The 22,950-nt window shown below is 39.3% G+C and overlaps 1 protein-coding gene and 1 non-coding gene across 6 annotated transcripts in view; both read right to left on the bottom strand.

Annotated features, from left to right (window-relative positions):
* Positions 1 to 22,950, bottom strand: part of GPR156 (G protein-coupled receptor 156) — an 88,925-nt gene that overhangs the window by 20,290 nt on the left and 45,685 nt on the right. For 2 of the 5 annotated variants that reach the window (XM_068546669.1, XM_068546670.1), the window contains exons 4-6: positions 20,780 to 20,881; positions 4,135 to 4,270; positions 3,805 to 3,915 (exon numbers count right to left, since the gene is read on the bottom strand). In XM_068546669.1, coding sequence (XP_068402770.1) covers positions 3,805 to 3,915; positions 4,135 to 4,270; positions 20,780 to 20,881 — 349 coding nt within the window. Of the gene's footprint in view, positions 1 to 3,804; positions 3,916 to 4,134; positions 4,271 to 17,105; positions 17,132 to 20,779; positions 20,882 to 22,950 lie in introns of those variants that run through there. The other 3 variants (XM_068546671.1, XM_068546672.1, XM_068546673.1) reach the window with 2 other exon arrangements.
* Positions 16,996 to 17,068, bottom strand: TRNAG-CCC (transfer RNA glycine (anticodon CCC)). The gene has a single exon. It is a non-coding gene; the product is annotated as a tRNA-Gly (tRNA).

Genomic DNA, 22,950 nt, shown 5'->3' with positions numbered 1-22,950 from the left:
TAAGAGCTCTGGAAATGTTAACTTCATAGAAAAATACATGATTGACATTTACTATTTAAATATCTTTAAAACATAACTGATTGTTTAAACAAAAATTAATAACAATTGTGTGGGGCTTGTAACATATGTAAAAGTAAAAACAACACAAAGATTGGAGAGTGGGGAACTGGAAGCACACTATTGTAAATGAAATACTTATGCCATAAGTAAATGCCAATTATATAATTATACACAAACTCTTCCAGAAATTGAATTGGAGGGAATACTTCCCAATTCATTCTACAAGGCTGCCATTACCCTGTTAGAAAACCAGAAAAAGATTTTATAAGAAAAGAAAGCTGCAGAGCAACATACCTTAAGAACATGAACACAAACATTATAAACAAAATTTTATGAAAATGAATCCAACAATGTAAGAGGGTAATACATAATGACCAAGTGGAGTTTGTTTCAGGAATGCAAGGTTGGTTTGAGATCCTAAAATCATTTAATGTAATTCACCATATGAGCAAGCTAAAAATGAAAAATCATACGATTAACAGATACAGAAAACACATTTGACAAAACCCAACATTAATTCTTTATAGAAACTCAGTAAAATAGGAATAGAAGGGAACTTCCCCAATTAGATAAAGGGCATCTATGATAAAACTACAGCTAACATCATTCTTAGTGTTGACTAAGATAGGATGTTTTCCCCATATGATCAAGAACAACTCAAGGATGTCTGCTCTCAGCATTTCTATTGAACACTGTACTGGTGTTTCTAGCCAGTGCCATCATACAAGATTGAAAAGAAAATTTCTTTTACAGAAGATATGAATCTATATAGAAAATCTGATGGAATCTGCACAAAAGCTACTAGAACTAATAAGTAGTTTTGCAAGATTGCAGCATGTAAGATCAGCTTACAAAAATCAATTGTATTTCTATATATTAGCAACAAAAAATTGGAAAGTGAAATAAAAAACAGTAACATGTATAATAGCATAAAAAATAAAATACTTAGGAATAAATTTGATAAAAGATATGAAAGACCTCCACCGAAAACTACAAAAAAATTGCTGAGAGAAATTAGAAAAGACCTAAATATATGAAGAATTATACTGTGTTCATGGGTTAAAAGACACAACATTGTTAAGAAATCAGTTCTCCACAATTTGATCTACAGATTCAACACAACCTCAATCAAAATCTCAGCAAAAAATTCGCAGAAATTGGTAAACTGATTAAAAAATTCATATGGAAATTCAAAGGACCTAGATTAGCCAAAACAACACTGAAAGAGAAGAACTAATACTCTTTGACTCAGGATTTAACATAGGACTTCCCTGGTGGCACAGTGGTTAAGAATCCGCCTGCCAATGCAGGGGACACGGGTTCGAGCCCTGGTCTGGGAGGATCCCACATGCCGCGGAGCAACTAAGCCCGTGCGCCACAACTACTGAGCCCACGTGCCACAACTACTGAAGCCCATGCACCTAGATCCTGTGCTCTGCAACAAGAGAACCCACTGCAATGAGAAGCCCACGCACCACAATGAAGAGATACCCCGCTTGCCACAACTACAGAAAGCCCGTGCGCAGCAATGAAGACCCAACACAGCCAAAAATAAATTAAAAAAAAAAAAGATTTAACATAAAGCTACAGTAATATGGTATTGGTGTCAAAATAAACAATGACATCAATGAAACAGATTCAACAAAGGTGCAAAGGTAATTCAGTGAAGAAAGGACACTCTTTTCAACAAATGGTGCCAGAACAATTGGATATCCATATATAAAAAAATGAACTTCAATCCACAGATCACATCATATTTCAAAATTAACTCAAAATAAATCATAGACCTAAATGTAAAAACAAAAACTCTTAAAACATCTAGAAGTAAACATAGGAGAAAAACTTTTGGGGCTTTGGGTTAGGCAAAAGTCTCTTAGATCTGATACCAAAAACATGATCCATTAAAGAACAAAGTAGTAAATTGGACTTCATCAGAATTAGAAACATCTTCCTTTTGAAAGACATTCTTAAGTGAATGAAAAGTCACAAACTGGAAGAAAATCTTTATTTGATAAAGGACTGTATCTGGAATATAAAAAGAACCCTCAAAATGCAATAATAAGAAAACAAACAACTAAATTAAAAAATAGGTGAGAGATTTGAGCAGATACTTCACCAAAGAAGGTATATGGATGGCAAATAAGCATATAAAAAGATGCTCAACACTGCATCAGGGAAATGCAAATTAAAACACAATGAGAATCTACCATACACACCTATTAGAATGACCAACGTGAAAACGACCAACCAAGTCTAATGTTGGGAAGGATGTGGAGGAAAGGGACTCAAACACTGTTGGTGGGAATGTAAAATGGTACAACCACTTTGGAAAACAGTCATGCAATTTCTTTAGAATTTAAACATATACCTACTATATGATCCAATCATTCTACGCTTAGGTTTTTAACCAAGAGAAATGAAAGCATATGTCTACACAAAGACTCATACACAAACATTCACAGCAGTTTTATTTTTAATAGCCCCAAACTGGAAACAAACCCAAACATCCATTAATAGGTGAATGTATAAACCAACTGTAGTTACATCTACACATTGGAAAATTACTTAGCAATAATAAGAAAAGAACCATTGATGCAAGTAACAACATAAATGAATCTCAAAATAATTATGCCAAGTAAAAGAAAGATAAAAAATACATACTATATAATTCCATTTATATAAAATTCTGGAAAATGCAAACTAATCTATAGTAACAGAAAGCAGGTCAATGGTTGCCTGGGGACAGGGACAGGGGATGTAAGAATTGGACAGGAGAGGGAGATGACAAGGGTGCATGAGGAAACTTGTAGATTATATCCCACATTTCACAGTGTATACATATGTCAAAACATATCAAACAGTAAATATGTGCAGTTCATTGGATGTCAATTATACCTCAATAAAGCTATTTTTTAAAAAAGGAATTAGTGTTCTAGAGGGAAGAATGAACTTACTGTCCTTTAGGCAAACTTTTTCATATGTTTAGTTACTCGCAGTGGAGCTTTTGATAAATATTCACCACAATTTAATAATGTTTGCTAAAAAAAAAAGTCTTGTCAGTCCAGAGAAGTAAACTCCAACTGAGTAATATGATGGGTCTGGGCAGGGCCTACATTGACAAAGGGTTTGATGATCAGGCTTTGAGGTGTGGGCAGCTCTATCAGGAAACCTGATAAAATGGGGGAATGTGGTTAGGATGACGCCTGATGTCAGGCACATGTAGGTGGTCTGGCTGCCACATAGCTTCTAGGGTTGATTCTGTCTGCTGAAATGGGTATGCTCTTCCTTGCTCACTGCTCCAGGCTCATCCTTCTTAGTGCAGAGAATGGCCTTCTTAAATGGAAAAGAATCGGGCTCCAAAGAGGGAAATAACTGCTTATCTGCTATAGCTTCTCTGTAATCACTCTCCCTCTGTCCACTTTCAGCTCACACCTGTGCCAAGCAACAGCCTCTCTGGGCATCTTGCTCTCCCTCAAACTGGTGCCCAGGTATGGGCCAGCTCACACACCCCCCAGAGCAGTACCAGGGCCTGGCATGCATATGAAGCAAAACCTTTGTTTAAAGACCTATATCCCAATAGCACTGACACAGGCCATGTGACTCCAAGGTTTAAAGTAAGGAGCAGGAACTTCAGATCATCATAAAAGGGCCAGACCCAGTAATCTGGCACAAGTTTCTCTAGCTTTCAATCAATAGTAGAGCTGCTGTCTGTGATCAAGCACTGTGTACTTGTTGCCTACTCACCACTCTCTTGTCTGGAACCCTCTGGGTAAACACCTTGTAGAGTCGCCAGCTCTTTCCCAGAATGGGGCCAAACACAAGGGAGATCCCAATGCACAACATGGACAGTCTTACCTACAGGTGGAAAGGGACAGAAGCAAGAGGCATGAGAGAAACCTTTGTGGTTCTCCACACATTCTGATCTGTAAAGCCTCAGTCCACAGAGGACCTGGGGCAGAAAGTGGACCTCACTGACTCAGTGTTCCAGGGATTGCCTCTGAAAGTGCCCACAGCAAGGATAAATGTAACCACCACCCGCATCATATTCAAAACAAAATTGAAGACTTCACCTACCTGAATGAGAGTTTCCATTGAGCTTCCTGCTAAAGCACCTTGATGGTGAATCCCAAAGAGGTAAGCGCTACTGTAAGTCATACAACTGCCCAATAAGGTCACAATGTTCAGATTGGGACTGGACATCTTCACAATCCTATAGGAAACCAGGAAGAAAGACACCTACAGTCATGACATTTGCCCTGGGAGTGGACCAGAATAATCTTCAATGCAGCCTCAGAGTAAAAGGCCATAGGGAAGAAACCACTTTACAAACCTGTGAAAAATTTAAATAAAATTTAAAAAAAATTAAATAAATATGACTTATTTAAATTTATTTTCACAAAGAACTAAATTCTGGTATTTCTTGCTTGTATAACTCCAAGTCTTTTAAAAGAAGGTCACTTCCTAAAAACAGGTGGTATCAGAGAAGAGTTAGGATTTTTCCATGAAGTTTATGGTTGCTAAGAGACTGCTCTATACAGCCTAGTGAATAAATAACTAGCAGGTAGATACCTAAAGAGATACAGTTTGGAGCCTTTAAAAATGAGCTGTAAGGTAAACTACTATTTGAAAAAACCAGACAAAGATACCACAAAAAAAGAAAATTACAGGTCAATATCACTAATAAACATAGATGCAAAAATCCTCAACAAAACACTAGCAAATTGAATCCATCAATACTTTAAAAGGATCATACATCATGATCAAGTGGGATTTATCCCAGGGATGCAAGGAGTTTTCAATATCCGCAAATCCATCAGTGTGATACACCACACCAACAAACTGGAGAATAAAAACCATAATATGATCATCTTAATAGATGCAGAAAAAGCTTTTGATAAAATTCAACAGCCATTTATGATAAAAACTCTCTGGAAAGTGGGCATAGAGGGAACCTACTTCAACATAATAAAGGCCATATATGACAAACCCACAGCTAACATCATACTCAAGGGTGAAAAGCTGAAAGCATTTCCTCTAAGATCAGACAAGGATGGCCACTCTCACCACTTTTATTCAACACACTTTTGGAAGTCCTAGCCACAGCAATCAGAGAAGAAAAAGAAATAAAAGGAATCCAAGTTGGAAAAGAAGAAATAAAACTGTCACTGTTTGCAGATGACATGTTACTCTACCTAGAAAATCCTAAAGATACTACCAGAAAACTACTAGAGTCCATCAATGATTTTGGTAAAGTTGCAGGATACAGAATTAATACACAGAAATCTATTACATTTCTATACACTAACAACGAAAGATAAGAAAGAAAAATTAAGGAAACAATCCCATTTACCATTGCATCAAAAAGAATAAAATATCTAGGAATAAACCTACCTAAGGAGGCAAAAAACATGTACTCCAAAAACTATAAGACACTGATGAAAGAAATCAAAGATGACACAAACAGATAGAAAGATATACCATGTTCTTGGACTGGCAGAATCAATACTGTCAAAATGACTATACTACCCAAGGCAATCTACAGATTTAATGCAATCCCTATCAAATTACCAATGGCATTTTTCACAGAACTAGAAAATTTTTTTTAAAATTTGTATGGAAACACAAAAGACCCTGAATAGCCAAAGCAATCTCGAGAAAGAAAAATGGAGCTGCAGGAATCAGGCTCCCTGACTTTAGACCATACTACAAAGCTATGGTCCTCAAGACAGTATGATACTGGCACAAAAACAGAAATATAGATCAATGAGACAGGAGAGAAAGCCCAGAAATAAACCCACACACATATGGTCAATTAATGACATGACAGAGGAGGCAAGAATATACAATGGAGAAAAGACAGTCTCTTCAATGGGTGATGCTAGGAAAACTGGACAGCTACATGTAAAAGAATGAAATTAGAACATTCTCTAACACCATACACAAAAATAAACTCAAAATGGATTAAAGACCTAAATGTAAAACTGAATACCATAAAACTCCTCAAGGAAAACACAGAACACTCTTTGACTTAAATCACAGCAATATCTTTTTGCATCCGTCTCCTAGAGTAATGGAAATAAAAAGAAAAATAAACAAATGGGATCTAATTAAACGTAAATGGTTTTTCACAACAAAGGAAACCATAAACAAAACAAAAAAGACAACCTACAGAATGGGAGGAAATATTTGCAAATGATGCAACCAACAAGGGATTAATCTCCAAACTATACAAATACCTCATACAGCTCAATAACAACAACAACAACAACAAAACAAACAACCCAATCAAAAAATGGGCAGAAGATCTAAATAGACATTTCTCCAGAGAAGACATACAGATGGCCAAAAGGCGCATGAAAAGATGCTCAACATCGCTAATTATTAGAGAAATGCAAATCAAAACTACAACGAGGTATCACCTCACACAAGTCAGAACGGCTATCATCAAAAAGTCTACAAATAATAAATGCTGGAGAGGGTATGGAGAAAAAGGAACCCTCCTACAGTTGGTGAGAATGTAAATTGATACAGCCACTATGGAGAACAGTATGGAGGTTCCTTAAAAAACTAAAAATAGAGCTACCATATGATCCTGCAATCCCACTCCTGGGCATATATCTGGAGAAAACCATAATTTGAAAAGACACATGCACCCCGGTGCTCACTGCAGCACTATTTACAATAGCCAGGACATGGAAGCAACCTAAATTTCCATTGGCAGGTGAATGGATAAAGAAGATGTGGTATGTATATATGATGGAATGTTAGTCAGCCATAAAAAAGAATGAAATAATGCCATTTGCAGCAACATGGCTGGACCTAGATTATCATACTAAGTGAAGTAAACCAGGCAGGGAAAGACAAATATCATATGATATCACTTATATGTGGAATCCAATTAAAAATGATGCAAACAAACTTATACACAAAACAGAAATAGACCCACAGACATAGAAAACCAACTTATGGTTACCAAAAGGGAAAGGTGGGGAGGGATGAATTAGGAGTTTGGGATTAGCATATACACACTATTATATATAAAACACATAACCAACAAGGACCTACTGTATAGCATAGAGATCTATACTCAATATTTTGTGATAACCTATAAGGGAAAAGAATCTGAAAAAGAATATACATAATACATATATTAATATATACATGTATGTATAACTGAATCACTTTGCTGTACACCTGAAACTAACACAACATTGTAAATCAACTATACTTCAATAAAAAAATAAAATAAAAAAATAAATTAAAATGAGCTGTAAGGTAAACTACTTTTTGACAAAAGTTTGGGGAATTTTTCATCCACTATTTACTTTATTTGACATGTAAATTGTTTTCCTCTCTCTGTTTGACCAAGAGAGGAAGAGAAAGCAGGGATTGAAAGCAGGAAATTTGGGAAGGGTTGTTTCTTGAGTGATTTTTAAATGAGGTTATAGAGCACTTTGAAGATTATAGGGAAATGTGGACAATCACGGTCTGACACAAATCCTGGATACCAGTGGAGGCTTGGAACAAGGTAGAAATGTGTGAATTGGTTAACCTAAGGGGAAAAGCAGGTTTACATTGGACTGTGATTGATAACAATTAAGAAATAAAAATAACTAGTAACAGTTAAGATGTAACTGTACTTAAGAGTTTTAGTCTAGTGTATTCTGCATAAATGCAATATTTATACAACTAGTCATTTGGTAATTATACTTATATGTTTATTTTTTTCTTAAACTCACGTAAATTTTCTTTTATTAATTAATTAATTAATTTATTAATTATGGCTGCATTGGGTCTTTGTTGCTACGCACGAGCTTTCTCTAGTTGCAGTGAGTGGGGGCTACTCTTCATTGCGGTGTGTGGGCTTTTCATCGCGGTGGCTTCTCTTGTTGCGGAGCATGGGCTCTAGGCGTGTGGGCTTCAGTAGTTGTGGCACACGAGCTCAGTAGTTGTGGCTCGTGGGCTCTAGAGCGCAGGCTCAGTAGTTGTGGTGCACGAGCTTAGTTGCTCCACGGGATCTAAGGGAAGATGTGGGATCTTCCTGGACCAGGGCTCGAACCCGTGTCCCCTGCACTGGCAGGCTGAATCTTAACCACTGCGCCACCAGGGAAGTTCCCTATATGTTTATTTTTAAATAGTAACAAAGGAGGAAAGCATTCTTATCTATGCACCTGGATTACCTGGCTGACCACCTTAAAGGCCAGAGCGAAGGCAAAACCGGCTACTTAGTACAGCCTACTTTAAAGACAGGCAACGTACCTAGGAGGCATTAAACAAACAGTTTGGCAGTGCTGGACTTAGAACCATCACAACCACCATCGGCCCAGCTTGATTACTTCATAACCAGCAACATAATTACGTCCACACATACAAGAACACCAAACCTCTGCCTGCGACTTAGGCCCCAAGTACGGTCACCATAGGCCAATGAGTCCAGTTGAGCCTTACATAGTCTTGGAGCAAAAATTTTGATTTTCTTCTCTTCCTCTAAAAGTGAGAACAACTTTCATGTATTCGCCTTGTAAAATGGGGATAATAATAATACACGCTCCCCTCCTCCCCAAACCAAAGAGTTGTGAGGATTCAAAGAGGCAATGTAGCCAAGTGTGTGGCACAGGGCCCAGCATGCAGTAAGCATGTTGCCAACATAGCTGATGATACTGTTAACCTCATCTTCCAGGCTTTAGAAACCTGGGAATCATCTTTTCCCTCTTCCTTTTCCTTCTCCACCTCTTTCTTTATCTCCTCTACCCAATCAATTGCCAATTTCTTTCACTTGTTATTTCAAAATCTCTCTGAGCTATCCCTCACTCTCCATTCCTCTTACCACATTTATCCAGGATACAGTCATGTTAGGAGAAATGGAACTGGAGTCGGGTATGAGATGGGAATCCTGGCTCAGCCAATCACAGCTGTGTGACTTTCATCGCCTCATTTAACTAGTCTAGGTTCCTGCTTCCTCATTTGTGAAATGAAGATAATATCTTCTTTTGTATCCACCCACAGGGTACTGTGAAGATCAAATGAGGTGTGTGCTAAAACTCTTTGAATACTCTAAGGCGATGCAAAAATGTTAATCTTTAGATTTTTTGGTGTAAGCTTCAGCTCTCTGTAACACCAGTTTTTCCCTGTCCTAATACATCTTGCGCATTACTTTCACATTTATTTTCTTAAAATACCACCTTCATCACTTAGCAAGAGAGCTATATGTATAAAGAACAATTTTCTGTGGTTTACCTTAAGTCTCCTGTATCCCCATTTAAGATTTCGCCCTATCCTACCTATCCACTTCCTCCTCCAGGCTTGCTTCCTCAGTCATCATGTCTTCAAACTGTGGGCTTAGAGTAATCCTTCCTAGTTTCTTTGCCTCTTCCCATAAGAAGGGGGAATATGTGCTGAATATTGACTACCAAAATAACAATGATTATCAGCAGCTTCGCAAAGCATTTGTTAAGAAAAGTATACATTAGAGAGACCAGTGCTGACACTGATTTAGAAAAGAGGGCACCGCTCACCGGGACTGGCCACTCAGTGCAGCCAGAAGCTTGGGTAAAACCACTGGGTGGGATCCTGCAGGACCAAGCACTGAGGCTGTTCTTCCCCATGGCCTCTCACAAGCTCCTAGGCATCAGCCATGAATATCTGATCATGAGGTTCTCACCAAGCAAATGCCCAGGTTTCACAGCCACACGTCTGTGTTGCCTAGATCACTGATGGGTAGGTTTCTTTCTCAGCTCCTCTCTGGACCATTTTATTTGAACACCACTGTACAATCAGGTCTCCTTTGTGTAATTCAGTACTGCATGAATCCTGATTGAGATTCCTCCCCCTCCTGATTTAGTTAGGAGGAACTCAATTTAGTTTTTTAAAAAAACAAAATATACATTACATAGTCTTCACATCTCAGAAGTTGATGCAAGTTAATTTTCAAATGGACATGTTATGGACTTATATATGTATGTTTTGATATTTTTCCTAAACAATGATACTGAAAACTTGTCTCAGAAAAAAAATGAATAGAAGATGATTTACCTATTGTGTTTGGCCAAGTTAACACCTGTGAAGTCACTGAAAGGTGAATCATCTCCAATTCAGCAGGTGAATTATGTAAGTCTGGAGAATGTCTCTGCTACTTTGATAGGAATTCAACCACTTATATCATTTATATTTTTCTATTGAACTAAAAGATGAAGCCTGCATATGCTGAATATTTTAATAACCACAAACATAATTTCTACAAGGGAAGAAGATTTAAATATTATCTACTTATAAACAGCCAGGCCCATCTAGATTACTTGTGTTTCATTTATGAAGAGACAAAAAGCCCAGACTGGGTTACTGACAGTCAGAAACAAGGTGGCATTTTTTTAAAAAAAGGATTTTATAGCTACCTCTTTATCTTTTTTTCTTCATTTACTGATTGGCAATATAAGGCAAGAGTTTTCTTGATTTCTCTCTTCTCAAGTAAGGTTTCAGTACATAGAGATAAATATCCATCTATATCTGCAGAACCTGTATAAACCTGGATTATCATTTCAAAGTCTTTAATGAATTCAGATGCATAAATGACACCTACCAGTACGATGTTTTAAAAATCTTTATCAAATATCAGTTTCTGAACTTGGTCTTTCATTATACTTGGAGTTATAGAGACACTGGTATCCTGTTGTTTCTTCTTAATGATGCTAAGGACAGAGTTTGGAAACATAGCCTGTGAATGGGGCCGACAGTACTTCTTAGCTTGCTGTTACTATCAGAAAACTTTCCTAAAATGTCACAGGGCCATGCTTTCTAAAATGCTACATAAGTCGATATAAATGGTATCACTGAGCTTTAAACATATCTAAAAACATATCCAAAAAGCTTTTTAATAAAACAATTAATATTAAATTGTGAAATTTATTGAATTTCTTTTTCAGTCCACTGTTTTTGATCCATGCTACAATGGTATTATAAATCTAACTCATCTGGATATGTTCCAAACAGCTTTATCATAATTTTGCCTGGTGTGTTTCAGCAAATGTGATCATTTTGCTTATTTCTAATGTATTAAGTTCAATTCAAATTCTGAACACCTCAAACTAATATTTGTGTGACCTGTAGCTATTTATATTCAAACTTTGTATTTTAAGGGTGAGAGCAGCCTGGCGCTGCTTCTTCCTCTCCTGCCTGGGGCACCATCCTAGGAGACCGTCCTAGGAGATTTCATTAACCTTTCGGCCTCCAGAGTTTAAATTCTTTAATCATAACAACTTCACTTTATTCCACTTTCAGACACCCTGGGTCACACCCTGGGTCTTATGATCATTCAGAATGGTTCCACTTCAGAAAATTTAAACACCAATATCTCTGATTTCAATGCACCCAAAATTTAACTCCTAGTCTTCCCCCTCAACCTGTTCTTACATTCTTCCTCAGTTCAGATAATGGCAACTTCATCTTTATATTTGCTTGGACCAAAAATCGTGGAGTCATACTTGACTCTAGCTCACCTCCCACATCCAATCTGTCATGAATCCTATTGGCTCTATCCTTAAAACACATCCAGAATCCAACTACTTCTCACCACCTCTGCTGCCATCACCCTGATCAAAGTCTGACTTTCAATTTCTCATTTGGATTATTACACTAGCCTCCTAACTGGTCTCCCTGCTTCTACTCTGGACCCTCCCGACTTCTATTTTCAACATAGCAGCCACAGTGATCATGTCACTTCTCTGCTCAGAACCCTGCAATGGCTTTCTATCTCACTCGAAGGAAAAGCCAAAGTCTTTACCAGGGTCTACAGTGCTTACACATTTGGTCCCCGTTATCTCTCTACCTCATTTCCTACTTCTTCCCCTTGCCCACTCCACTCCACACACCTCCTTGCTATTTCATGAAAACACCAGGTGCTCTCACACTTCAAGGCTTTCAAGTGGCTGTGCTCCCTGCCTGGAATATTTTAATTCACATATGTGCATGGTTCATTCCCTCTCTCCCTTCATATCTTTATTCAAATGTTACCCTCTCAACCAGGGCTATGATGACTGACAATCCCACTTAAAATCACACTCTTCCACTAGATACTAAATCCTTATTACCCCACACTATTCTCTCCATCCCCATCCCACCATAGTACTTATTACCTTCTAACATGTTACATAATTTACATATTTATTATTCTTGTTGTTTACTGTCTTCTCCTGCCAATTAGAATTGTTCATGATGTACTCCCAGCACTATAACACTACCTCACATATTAAAATCACTCAGTAAATTTTGCTGTACAGCAGAAACTAACACAACATTGTAAAGCAACTATACTCCAATAAAAATTAATTTTAAAAATCACCCAATAAATACTTGATGAATGAATGAATGAGTCTCCTATCCTCAGCCCTCTACTCTCATAGGCTTACATCTAATACACTTGCCCACTGACATCCTCCAGACCTCCAGTTCCTTGGTTCTTTAGCTTTCTCACAGTCTCTCTTCCTTCCTCTACTCAATTTCAAACCTCTGGTTGGTTATCTGAACTGTTCTCTCAACAACACCCAATTCCCTTTCCAAACAGGCCCTTTTGCTGCACTTGCTCGACAAAACTCGCACCAAAAGTTCAATCCATTGATGTTACTCAGCCATAAAAAGAATGAAATATTGCCATTTGCAGCAACGTGGGTGGACCTAGAGATTATCATACTAAGTGAAGTAACTCAGACAGAGAAAGACAAATATCATATGATATCACTTATATGTGGAATCTGAAAAATAATACAAATCAACATATTTACAAAACAGAAACAGACTCACAGACATAGAAAACTTATGGTTACTAAAGGGGAAGCGGGGGAGGGATAAATTAGGAGTATGGGATTAACAGATACACACCACTATATACAAAACAGATAAACAAGGATTTACTGTACAGCATAGGGAACTGTATTCAGTATCTTGTAATAACTTGTAATGCAGAAGAATCTGAAGCTGTACACCAGAAACGAACACAAACTGTAAATCAACTATAGTTAAATAAAAAAAAAAATTACAGTTCACTGTCTGCTTTTACATCCAGGCCGCTGACTGCTGGGGGGGAAAACTGTAAAACCTTGTAGACTGTTGCCACCAAAATCAATCAGCCAAGCTTACTGTACTAACAGTCAATCTTTTTATTTGTTCTATGAGTTATTTCTTCATATTTCCTTTGTGAGTGACTCACTTCACTGGATTCAAAGAAATAAGAGCACGTGTCTGTCTGGACGATGCCCTCAGTCTAGGCTTGGTGCCCTCCTCCGCGTCCTTATACTACCCCAGGGTATATGTGCATCAATACAATTGTTGTGTTATATTACACGACAATTGTATTGATTTTGTTGTCCCACTAGACAATTTCTACTCCTCAAAAGCCAAGCTGTTTCTTATTTGTCTGTATTTCAGCCCCTAGCACAGGCTTTGGAAAATGGCAAGTGTTCCATAACCATTTGTTAGATGGATGAATGAATGAATGAATTCATTAATGGACATGGAAGGCCCATTGTTTCTTCCTTTCTTTGTTGTCTTCCCTAATCTCATTTTTCCCCGGCAATGCTCTCCTCTGTTAGGTGGAGGAAGGAGGCTCTCATCCTTCCCAAAGTGTGCCAAATGGCCATAAAGTGGCAGAGATCCTTGACAGTCAGAGGGAGAGTCAAGAGCCGGTTCAATGTGTGCTAAGACAAGAGGGGTACATTCTGGGTAATGGTAGGAGCTTTAGGAGGATCCCCTTGGTCCCTCCTAGAATGGCTGGAAAGTCCCTGGCATTACTGAACACAAAAGGGCCAAGATATTTTAGGTGCCGTGGACTTCCACAGACACAGGGTTTTAACCACTTGGCAAATCCCCAGCCCCCAAACCCTCACTGAAAAGCTGTGTCATCTGGGTGAGCCCCTCCTCTGCTTCCTCTCTCAGCATGGTGCCAAGGGAGTCTAAAAATAAATGAGAGAAAGGATCCTAATGGGATGCTTGTGAAGCTTTTTGCTCTCCCATTCTTTGTTTCTAGGAAAGTGCAGCATCTTGGGGATGTGTATACTCACACAGGCACACATGCATATGTGTTCACTTGTCTCCAGTGAAATCAGGCCACTTGAAAGATTCCTTTCCATTGGCTGAATTCATCTTGGAGAATCCCCCCAGGAAATGCCTTTGTCGAATATGTCTCTTACATCATGTGTCGAGGGCCATGTAGGCCCAGTGATATGATTGTTGTTGAGCAATTGATGGATGAAACCTCATCCTCACGACCACATAGGCTACAGGGTCTCAGGTGACATCTGCTCAGAGGTTAACACGCATCCCATTCTGACTTCAGAAAATCTGCTGATCTTGATTTGCTGCTTGCAGCTAGGCTGCAATGCATGCCTTCTCTTTACATCCTTGCAGGCAGTAAATGATGTTTTGTCATGAACTAAAACACTCAGCCCTGCTTCTTGTCCTGAGTGAGGCTGGCCTCTCTAAATCTGCCTGCTTTTCTGTAGCCGTAAGTGCTTGCAGAGCCTTGTTTTACACGGAGAGACCGAGGTCCCTACCAACTATTCTGTCAATTCAGGCCTATAGCACTGAAGCTGGGGAGGAACTAGATGAATAGGGACATTCTGCCTGCAGAAGAGCCAAATGGTTAGCAGTGGTTTGACTTGATGAAATCTAGGGCCCCTTCCAGCTCTTCCCTTCTCAACTTATTCCAGAAGCAAATTTCTTTTCCCTGCTCTGGCTTATTAATAAGCCAGTCACACTTTGCATTTCTTTTTTTTGTTTTTTCAAAAGATTTTTTTTTGGGGGGGCGTATAGTTGTTTTACAATGTTGTGTTAGTTTCTACTGTGCAGTGGCGTTCCCTGTGCTATAGAGCAGGTTCTTATTAGTTGTCTATTTTATACATATTAGTGTATATATGTCAATCCCAGTCTCCCAATTCATCCCACCACCACCCCCCGCTTACCCCCTTGGACCCTTTGCATTTCTGCTTCTCTAACTTCAGCAGGAACAATAGGCTGACCTGGTTACCAGAAATGCATTAGAATTTATGTCTCAATCAATCAATCAAAATATTTAGCTATTAAGTGCAAAAGAAAACTTGGTATACATCCTGCCCCTAAATTTCCCTTTAACAGATGATCTTCGTGTCTCCATGTTTTATTCATTATTATCTTTTTAATAAGCTTTCTGCATCAGACATTAATTCAACAATTCTTAAATATCTACTTGTCAAGGTATTAAGAAGAACTGGAGACAGGAAAGCAAATGAGATATAATTTCTGTCCTCAGCTCATTAGGACTCCACCTCTCTGGTTTCTAATGTTTTCATGGCAAAGACAATTTTCTTATTCTGTCATCTTTTAAAATAGAATAAAAATTTAATTTAATATTACCAGTTATATTCTCAGTATACACTGAGCAATTTAACAAAATCTATGTATATGAATGTATGTTTAATATGGATATTTTTATGTGACTATGAATATCAATTTCCAGTATACAAATTTCAGAATGCATAGCTCTCATGGACTATAAACAGGCCTAAGGATCAATTTAAAAATGCAGCCTTGCAAATATTTTTAAAGCTGAAATGTGAATATTTAGATATAAGACCCAATGCCCATTAATTACTTCATTATACCAGCTCAAGTTTAGGACAGTGGTGAAAAAGCATACTGATAGATTCAAGATAAGCTGGTGGTGAGAAGGAAAAAAGGGTACCAAAGGGTACCCTTACTAGAAAGGAGCTTGTATGGTTTTAATTAGGAGTATTATGGTCACATTCCACATAGATTTTTTAAAAATTAGTTTCTATGTCTCGCGCACTTGTAATATATTCTAAATGTGTTTTTAAATGCTGGTGAGGGGGAAACACTAGAAACACAAAAAGTCCTCTTCTGTCATATAACCTCAGACCCTAGGGGGTAGGCATGTGCTGTAATTTATGAAGCAGTGATTTCAACTTCCTTTCTCCCTTCAGCTGTGGGAAAGGCCTTGAGCAATTCCTAGCAGGAGACTTGTAGCACTTCCCAAAGGACAGAGCAGATGCCCTGATTTTAAGTAGAGCATAAAGCACGAGCACAACTGGCCACATGAAACACCCAATCACAGGGCGTCTGCTGTGAACCAGAATATTACCATTTACCAGGTGACATGTAAATTGATCTCTCTGAGGCACGAAAGACTGGCCTGCCATCTTGGGGAGGTTTCTTTCCCTCTTCCCCTTCTTTCTCATCCTCAGGTTGGTGGTATTAGAACTTTGGGCCTTAGGGAATCTGAGTGGAATCCCAAACAGCTACAACTGCTGGAATCATTCCCTACTGGGCCAGAATCTGGGAATTCATGATGTTGGGACTGGGTTTTACTCAGCTTTGTCTCTATCAGCACCATCTACAGGGCCCTGAAGCTGGTGGAAACCTATTAAATGTCTCTTATCCTGGATAAATCATGAGTCTTGGAAGGGTACTCCAAAGAGAAAAAGGGAGACTTCTAGAAAGGCAGGACCTGCTTGCTCCCCACCACTCTGCCCCCTACAAATGCCTAGGACAGGCTTTGAGTCTTAGGGTTCTAAGGAACATGGCTTTAACCACTGAGTGAACCTGATTCCCTTATTTTAAGATGAAGGGACCTGTATGCAGTTTTGCAGCCAGATAGGGATCACGTGGGGACAGCTAATCTAGATGTCCTGACTCCTGGTTCCTTCTGGTGTTCTCTCACTTCCCCCCAGTCTACCCCAGCCACCTGGGACCTGTGTCCATCCTACTGATCAACGAACTTCTGCTAGGGCCTTCCTGACCCTGGTTTCTAACATCCTGCAGTAGCTCTGGCAGGCCCAGGGTTTTCTTTTCTTTCTTTCTTTCTTTTTTAAAATATTTATTTGTTTATTTATTTGGCTGCGCTGGGTCTTAGTTGCAGCATGTGGGCTCTTCATTGCCGCATGCAGGATCTAGTTCCCTGACCAGGGATCGAACCCGGGCCCCCTGCATTGGGAGTGCAGAGCCTTAACCACTGGACCACCAGGGAAATCCCAGGCTCAGGGTTTTCACCTCTGCCTTCTCACCTTTAGCTGGAATTTACCATCAAGAGGAGACAGAGAGGAAGTCTGAGTCCCCTGGAGTGTCTTCTGCTGGGCACTGCCTGCCTCTTCCAATTCTGATTGCTGGCCTGGACCTCAGACCTTGGCAGGGTTCCCTACGACTCCTGGCTCAACCTACTGGCTGAAACCCTAGACTGAATTCTTGCTACAGCTGGCTTTGGGCTCTTGGTTTCCATCATTGTCTAGTGTCCAAGTCTTGGCCCCAGCAATGGCCTGGAAGTGTCTGCCCTAGGCTGTGACAGGAGTTGCATATTCTGACCTGTAATCTGATGTGAAAGGAACAACTGTTAGTCTGTGTGTATGTTTAAGCAGCTTTCATGGATTAACACTGAGGTTAATACTGAGGTAACATAAATTTGTGGAAAAGGCGTGGCTTTGAAATCGGACAGACTAGATTGACCAACTGTGTGTGATGGGTGGTCTGTCTAACCATGCTGAGGTGGTTTCTTCATCTCAGTTGGGGAAAATAATGTTTATCCTCCTGAGTGCTATATGGGTTAGAGATAATGTACCTGAAGTAAAAAGCAGATAAGAAGCCTGTGACAGAAAGTAACAGCTAGTACCTTTAAGTTAAATTGTCTGTGTGTACACATACAGTGACTAAGTGCTGATTTCATGATGTCTGAAGTAGTGAAGGACCCTGAAGTACCCCTGGATCATCAAAAATTACATTATAGTCAGAATCATATGAATCCATATTTTCTCTACTACTTAGAATATTGATAATTATACAGAATAATATTAAAAAGAGTAGGCAACATCAATTATATATTTAATATGTGCTAGGCTGTGCTCTACATATACTACGTAATGCAATCTTCACAGCATTCTGAGATACACAGTATCATTACTCCTATTCAAAAAAAAATTGTTTTTTACTTATTTTTATTTTTTGGCTGTGTCACCTGGCACGCGGGATCTTAGTTCCCCAACGAGGGATCGAACCCGTGTCCCCTGCAGTGGAAGTGCAAAGTCTTAACCACTGGACTGCCAGCGAAGTCCCATTACTCCTATTTTTAAATAGAGAAGTGGGATTTAGCAAAGTTCATTAAAGTGATCAAGTCACATGCCTAATAAGTGATGGAGCTGGGATCTGAGGTGGAGTTTGATTCCAGAGCCTGAGTTCTTATGCCATTTAATCTTTCACCGGGCACACCTTTAACCTTGTTAAGGGATGTTAACTTTTTTTTTTTTTTGGCCACACCGCGCGGCATGCCGAACTTCCCCGACCAGGGTTGGAACCCATGTCCCCTGCAATGGAAGCAGAATGTCTTAACCACTGGACCACCAGGGAAGTCCAGGATGTCAACATTTCTTAACCCCTCTTTCCATTTTCCCACCTAGGCCTACTGAGGAAAGGTTTTCCTCCCACTCTCCCCATGTGGGAAACTGCTGAGGAGGAAGCTTTCACCTCCCTCTCCACCCCAGTACTCACTCTTCCCCGAGCGAGCAGGAGTCCGCAGTCAGACTGAAGAGAGGTAACAGGCCTGGGCCACGTTCTACCAAACAGTCTCCAAGGCAGGAATTTCCACTCCACTTCCCTCCTTTCCCATCTCCACTGGGCAACGAACTCGTCTCCCTTCCTGGGGCCCATTTTAGAGTTGTGTCAAGCAGCGCTTTCTAATTTAGCTTTCACCAGAAATCCCTGTGCTTTCTTTTTCTCAAAAGACTTTTTCTTTTGAAATTATTTGACTCACAGGGAATTGCAAAACAGAACAGAGAGTTTCTGTGTACCCTTCACCCAGCTTTCTCCAAAGATAACATATTACATAACCAGAGTACATTATCAAAACCAGGAAATTGACACTGGTGCAATACTATCAACTAAACTATAGACCCTATTGGAGTTTCACCAGTTTTTATGTGCACTCTTTGTGTGTGTGTGTAGATCTATGAAATTTACCACATGTATAGATTAATGCATTGATAACTACCACCATAATCAGGATACTAAACTCTTCCATTACGCAAACAAACAAAACCTCCCTCCAACTACCCGCTCCAAGTCACACCCTTCCCTCCAACCATAAGCCCTGGCAACCTCTGATCTGTTCTTCATCACTATAAATTCATCTCTTGAGAATGCCATATAAATAGAATCGTACAGTATGTAACCTCTTGAGACTGGCTTTTTTCCCTCGGCATAATGCCCTTGAGGTTCATCCACGTTGTTGCATGTGTTAACAGCTTGTTCCCTTTTATTGCTGGGTAGTGTTCCACTATATGGAGGTACCACAGTTTGTTTATCCATTCACCTGTTGAAGGATGTTTGGGTTGTTTCTAGGTTTTGATTATTACAAAGAAAGCTTCTATAAACATCTGTGTACAGTTTTTTTTTTTTGGTGAAGATAAGTTTTGATTTCTCTAGGGTAAATACCCAGGAGTGTGATTGCTGAATTACACAGTAAGTGTATGTTTGACTTTGTACAAATCTGCCAAACTGTTTTCCAGAGTAGTGGTACAATTTTACCCACCAGCAATGTATGAGAGATCCAGTTTCTTTGCATCCTTGCTGACACTTGGTCTTGTCAGTATGTGTGCTTTTGGCTAGTGTGGCACATGTCAGCCTTTAAGAGTAGAAACCTTGGACACCTTCTGATTATCAGCGCTGTGTGTTTGTATGCCCTCTGACTGGACTGAATCCTGGAGGGGAGTAGAGTGTGCTTAAGGTTCCGAATTCTTATCAAGCGTCTCCTGTATGCCAGACACTGTGGCAGGTGCTAGGAAGTAAACAAAAATATTGTATTTGAATTTGAGGACTCAGTATGAGGCAGAGGAAATAGATAAGTGGATGGGTAAATATGAAACAATGTAGCAAGTACTATGGGTATATGCAAAGTGCTGTGGACACTGATAAAGGAATTGTGCCTTAGAACAGTGGTTCTTAAATTTTAGAATTGGTAAGAATCACCTGAAGAGCTTGTTAAAGTACAAATCTGGCCATCATCCTCCAAAGTGTCAGATTCAGTAGGGTCTACCGTAGGGCGCCAAGAATTTGTATTTCTAACAAGTTCCCAGATGCTACTGATGCTGGTGGTCCAGGGCCCACATTTTGATGGACAAGAGTTTGTCTTAAAGGATGAACAGGAGTTTATCAGGTGAAAAATGAGAAGAGTCATGAAACAAGGAAGAGCATAAGGAAAGGCTGGGTGATGAAAGTGCATGGTATGCTCTAGGAATGGCCATTATCTTGTATGATGAAAGTACAACTTAAGGGCTTCCCTGGTGGCGCAGTGGTTGAGAATCTGCCTGCCAATGCAGGGGACACGGGTTCGAGCCCTGGTCTGGGAAGATCCCACATGCCGCGGAGCAACTAGGCCCGTGAGCCACAACTACTGAGCCTGTGCGTCTGGAGCTTGTGCTCCGCAACAAGAGAGGCCGCGATAGTGAGAGGCCCGTGCACTGCAATGAAGAGTGGCCCCCGCTCGCCGCAACTAGAGAAAGCCCTCGCACAGAAACGAAGACCCAACACAGCCATAAATAAATAAATAAATAATTCCCATTTAAAAAAAAAAAAAAAAAAAAGTCATGTTCCTTGCTTTAAAAAAAAAAAAAAAAAAGAAAGTACAACTTAATTTAAAGGGAATAAACAGAAATTGTAGATTAAGGCCAGACTACAAAAGACCTTAAGTGCTTACCTTAGGAGTTGGGTAGGCAACAGAAGTCTATGTTTGAAGAAAAAAATGCTGGCAAGAGGGCAGAAGCTGAACCGGAAATGGACAAGAGCAGTTAGGGGGCTCCTGTAAGAATTCAGATGAAAAGTAGATCAGGACTACACTTGGGCAACAGAGGTGGATAATAGGAGAACAATTTTAGAGACATTTCAGAGATTAAATGTCTAAGACTTGGTGACTAACTGGATGTATAGGGAGACAAGGAAATCCAGAATGAGAAATGTGGATGGTAGTGCTATTAATGGAGACAGGAAATACACGGAGGTAGAGAGAGATTAGTGGTAAGGTATGAGTCTGGTTTTTGGTCACCAAATCTGAACTGACTGAGGAACATCCATCTGACAATATCAACTATGAAGTTAGAATGTGGGATTTGAAAAAGGCAGTGCTTAGGGATATGTCACAGGAGGGATTAAGACCAGGTGATGGGTATAGTCTAAGAAGTGAATTAAGACTGGAACGAAAGATGATATCAACATTAAATGGGTAGGTGGAATACAGGAGCCAGTGAAAGCAGCTGGTAAGAAGCAAACAGCTAAAACCAGGACAATCATGTATGGTAAAGTTAAGAACAGAGAAGTTTTCAGAAAGGAGGAACAGAGGAGATGGTTAAGTGTTAACATGGCTTGAGGCTAAACAGGATGGCATCTAAAAAGAGATGAGTTGATTTAACGACATTGTCAAAGGCCATTTCACGGGAATCAGGGCATGGGTTGAAGAATGAGCTGGACGTGAGGAAGTGGAGGTGGCTGGTGAATACCACTCTTCTAAGAAGCTTGGTGGTAATAGGAAGGAGAGGGCTAGGGCAAGAGCTTCGGAGAAAGGCATGGCCAAGAAAAAAATTTCTTCTGGAGGCCTTCAAAAGTCTCAAGATGAATGTCAACAGTTTCCAGTGGCTAATCAATATTTATTTGTCTACCTGACTTGAAATATGCAAAACAGAGAAAACTATTTGATCAACTACTACTGATTCATTCATAGGAGGCAATTTGAATGTGGTAATCACTCTGGTATCTTTCTCAATAAATTCAGAGGCACATAATTAGTTTAGACTTATTGTCTTTTGGTCTCTGAGCACTCCCTGTGCCCCATTATTAACAGCAAAAGATCCCACTGTTATTCTAAGCTTCTTCTTTTTAATAGATTTAAATAATCCCTTTATGTGTTTTGGACTCTCTTCAAAGGTGCTTCTCAAAGTCTTTTTTCCTATTTTGTACCTAACCTGACATACTCTGTGGGCTCCCTGATCTCTTCTGGGTAGCTTTTTACAGTCTTTGAGAGATGTCTTTTTCCCTCCACAATAACCATTGTGACTATCACATTTTTAAGTGCTTGGATTTTTTTCTTTTTTTTAATTCTCAGTTACTCTTTCCCTACACTTCCAATAAAATCTCTTAAAACAGTCTCCAATCTTCTTATGACTTTCAAAGCCTACGTTTCAATTTTCCCTTAGCTAATACTCATATTTTGTCATAGTTTCCCTTTGAACACTGAATGATTGAGATAAATTTTCTGGGCTTATGGATTGAACGTGTCATGATAACTCACCTTAATTGGCTCACCCATGGTTACCTCCTAAGACCAATGCCTAGTCACAAGGCAAGAACCACAGCCAGGACATTTTTCTAACTGTAGGTGGTTTGAAACCTCCTGTTACAGCAAAGTTGATTCTATCAAAAATCTCTGTTAAAAAGCTCGCTTCTACCTCTTGACCTGCTTAGACTTTTTACAATTCACATTTAGTTCAATTTTTAATACCTGGCATAATTTCTAAGTTTCTAAATCTTTAACATTTCTATATTGGTATCATCAGCTTGGTCATCTAGTCTAAGGCACTGGTTCTCAAACACTGGAATCATCTGGAAAGTTGGAAAAAACTGCTGCTACTGTCCCACTCCCAGACATTCTGATTTAACTGGTCTAGGGTGAAGCCTGGATATCAGGATTTTTAAAAGCTCCCTAGGAGATTCTAATATAAACCAAGTTTGAGATATCACTGGTTTATATTCCTAAGATAAACAATCTAATTTTAAAAATTGTGAAAGGATTTGAATAGACATTTCTCCAAAGAAGATGCACAAATGATCCATAAGTACGTGAAAAAATGCTCAACATTATTAGCCATCAGAGAAGTG

The sequence above is a fragment of the Eschrichtius robustus genome, chromosome 6 (assembly GCF_028021215.1).
Source record: "Eschrichtius robustus isolate mEscRob2 chromosome 6, mEscRob2.pri, whole genome shotgun sequence".
NCBI lineage: Eukaryota > Metazoa > Chordata > Mammalia > Artiodactyla > Eschrichtiidae > Eschrichtius > Eschrichtius robustus.
This window is presented reverse-complemented; position numbering and strand designations above follow the sequence as displayed.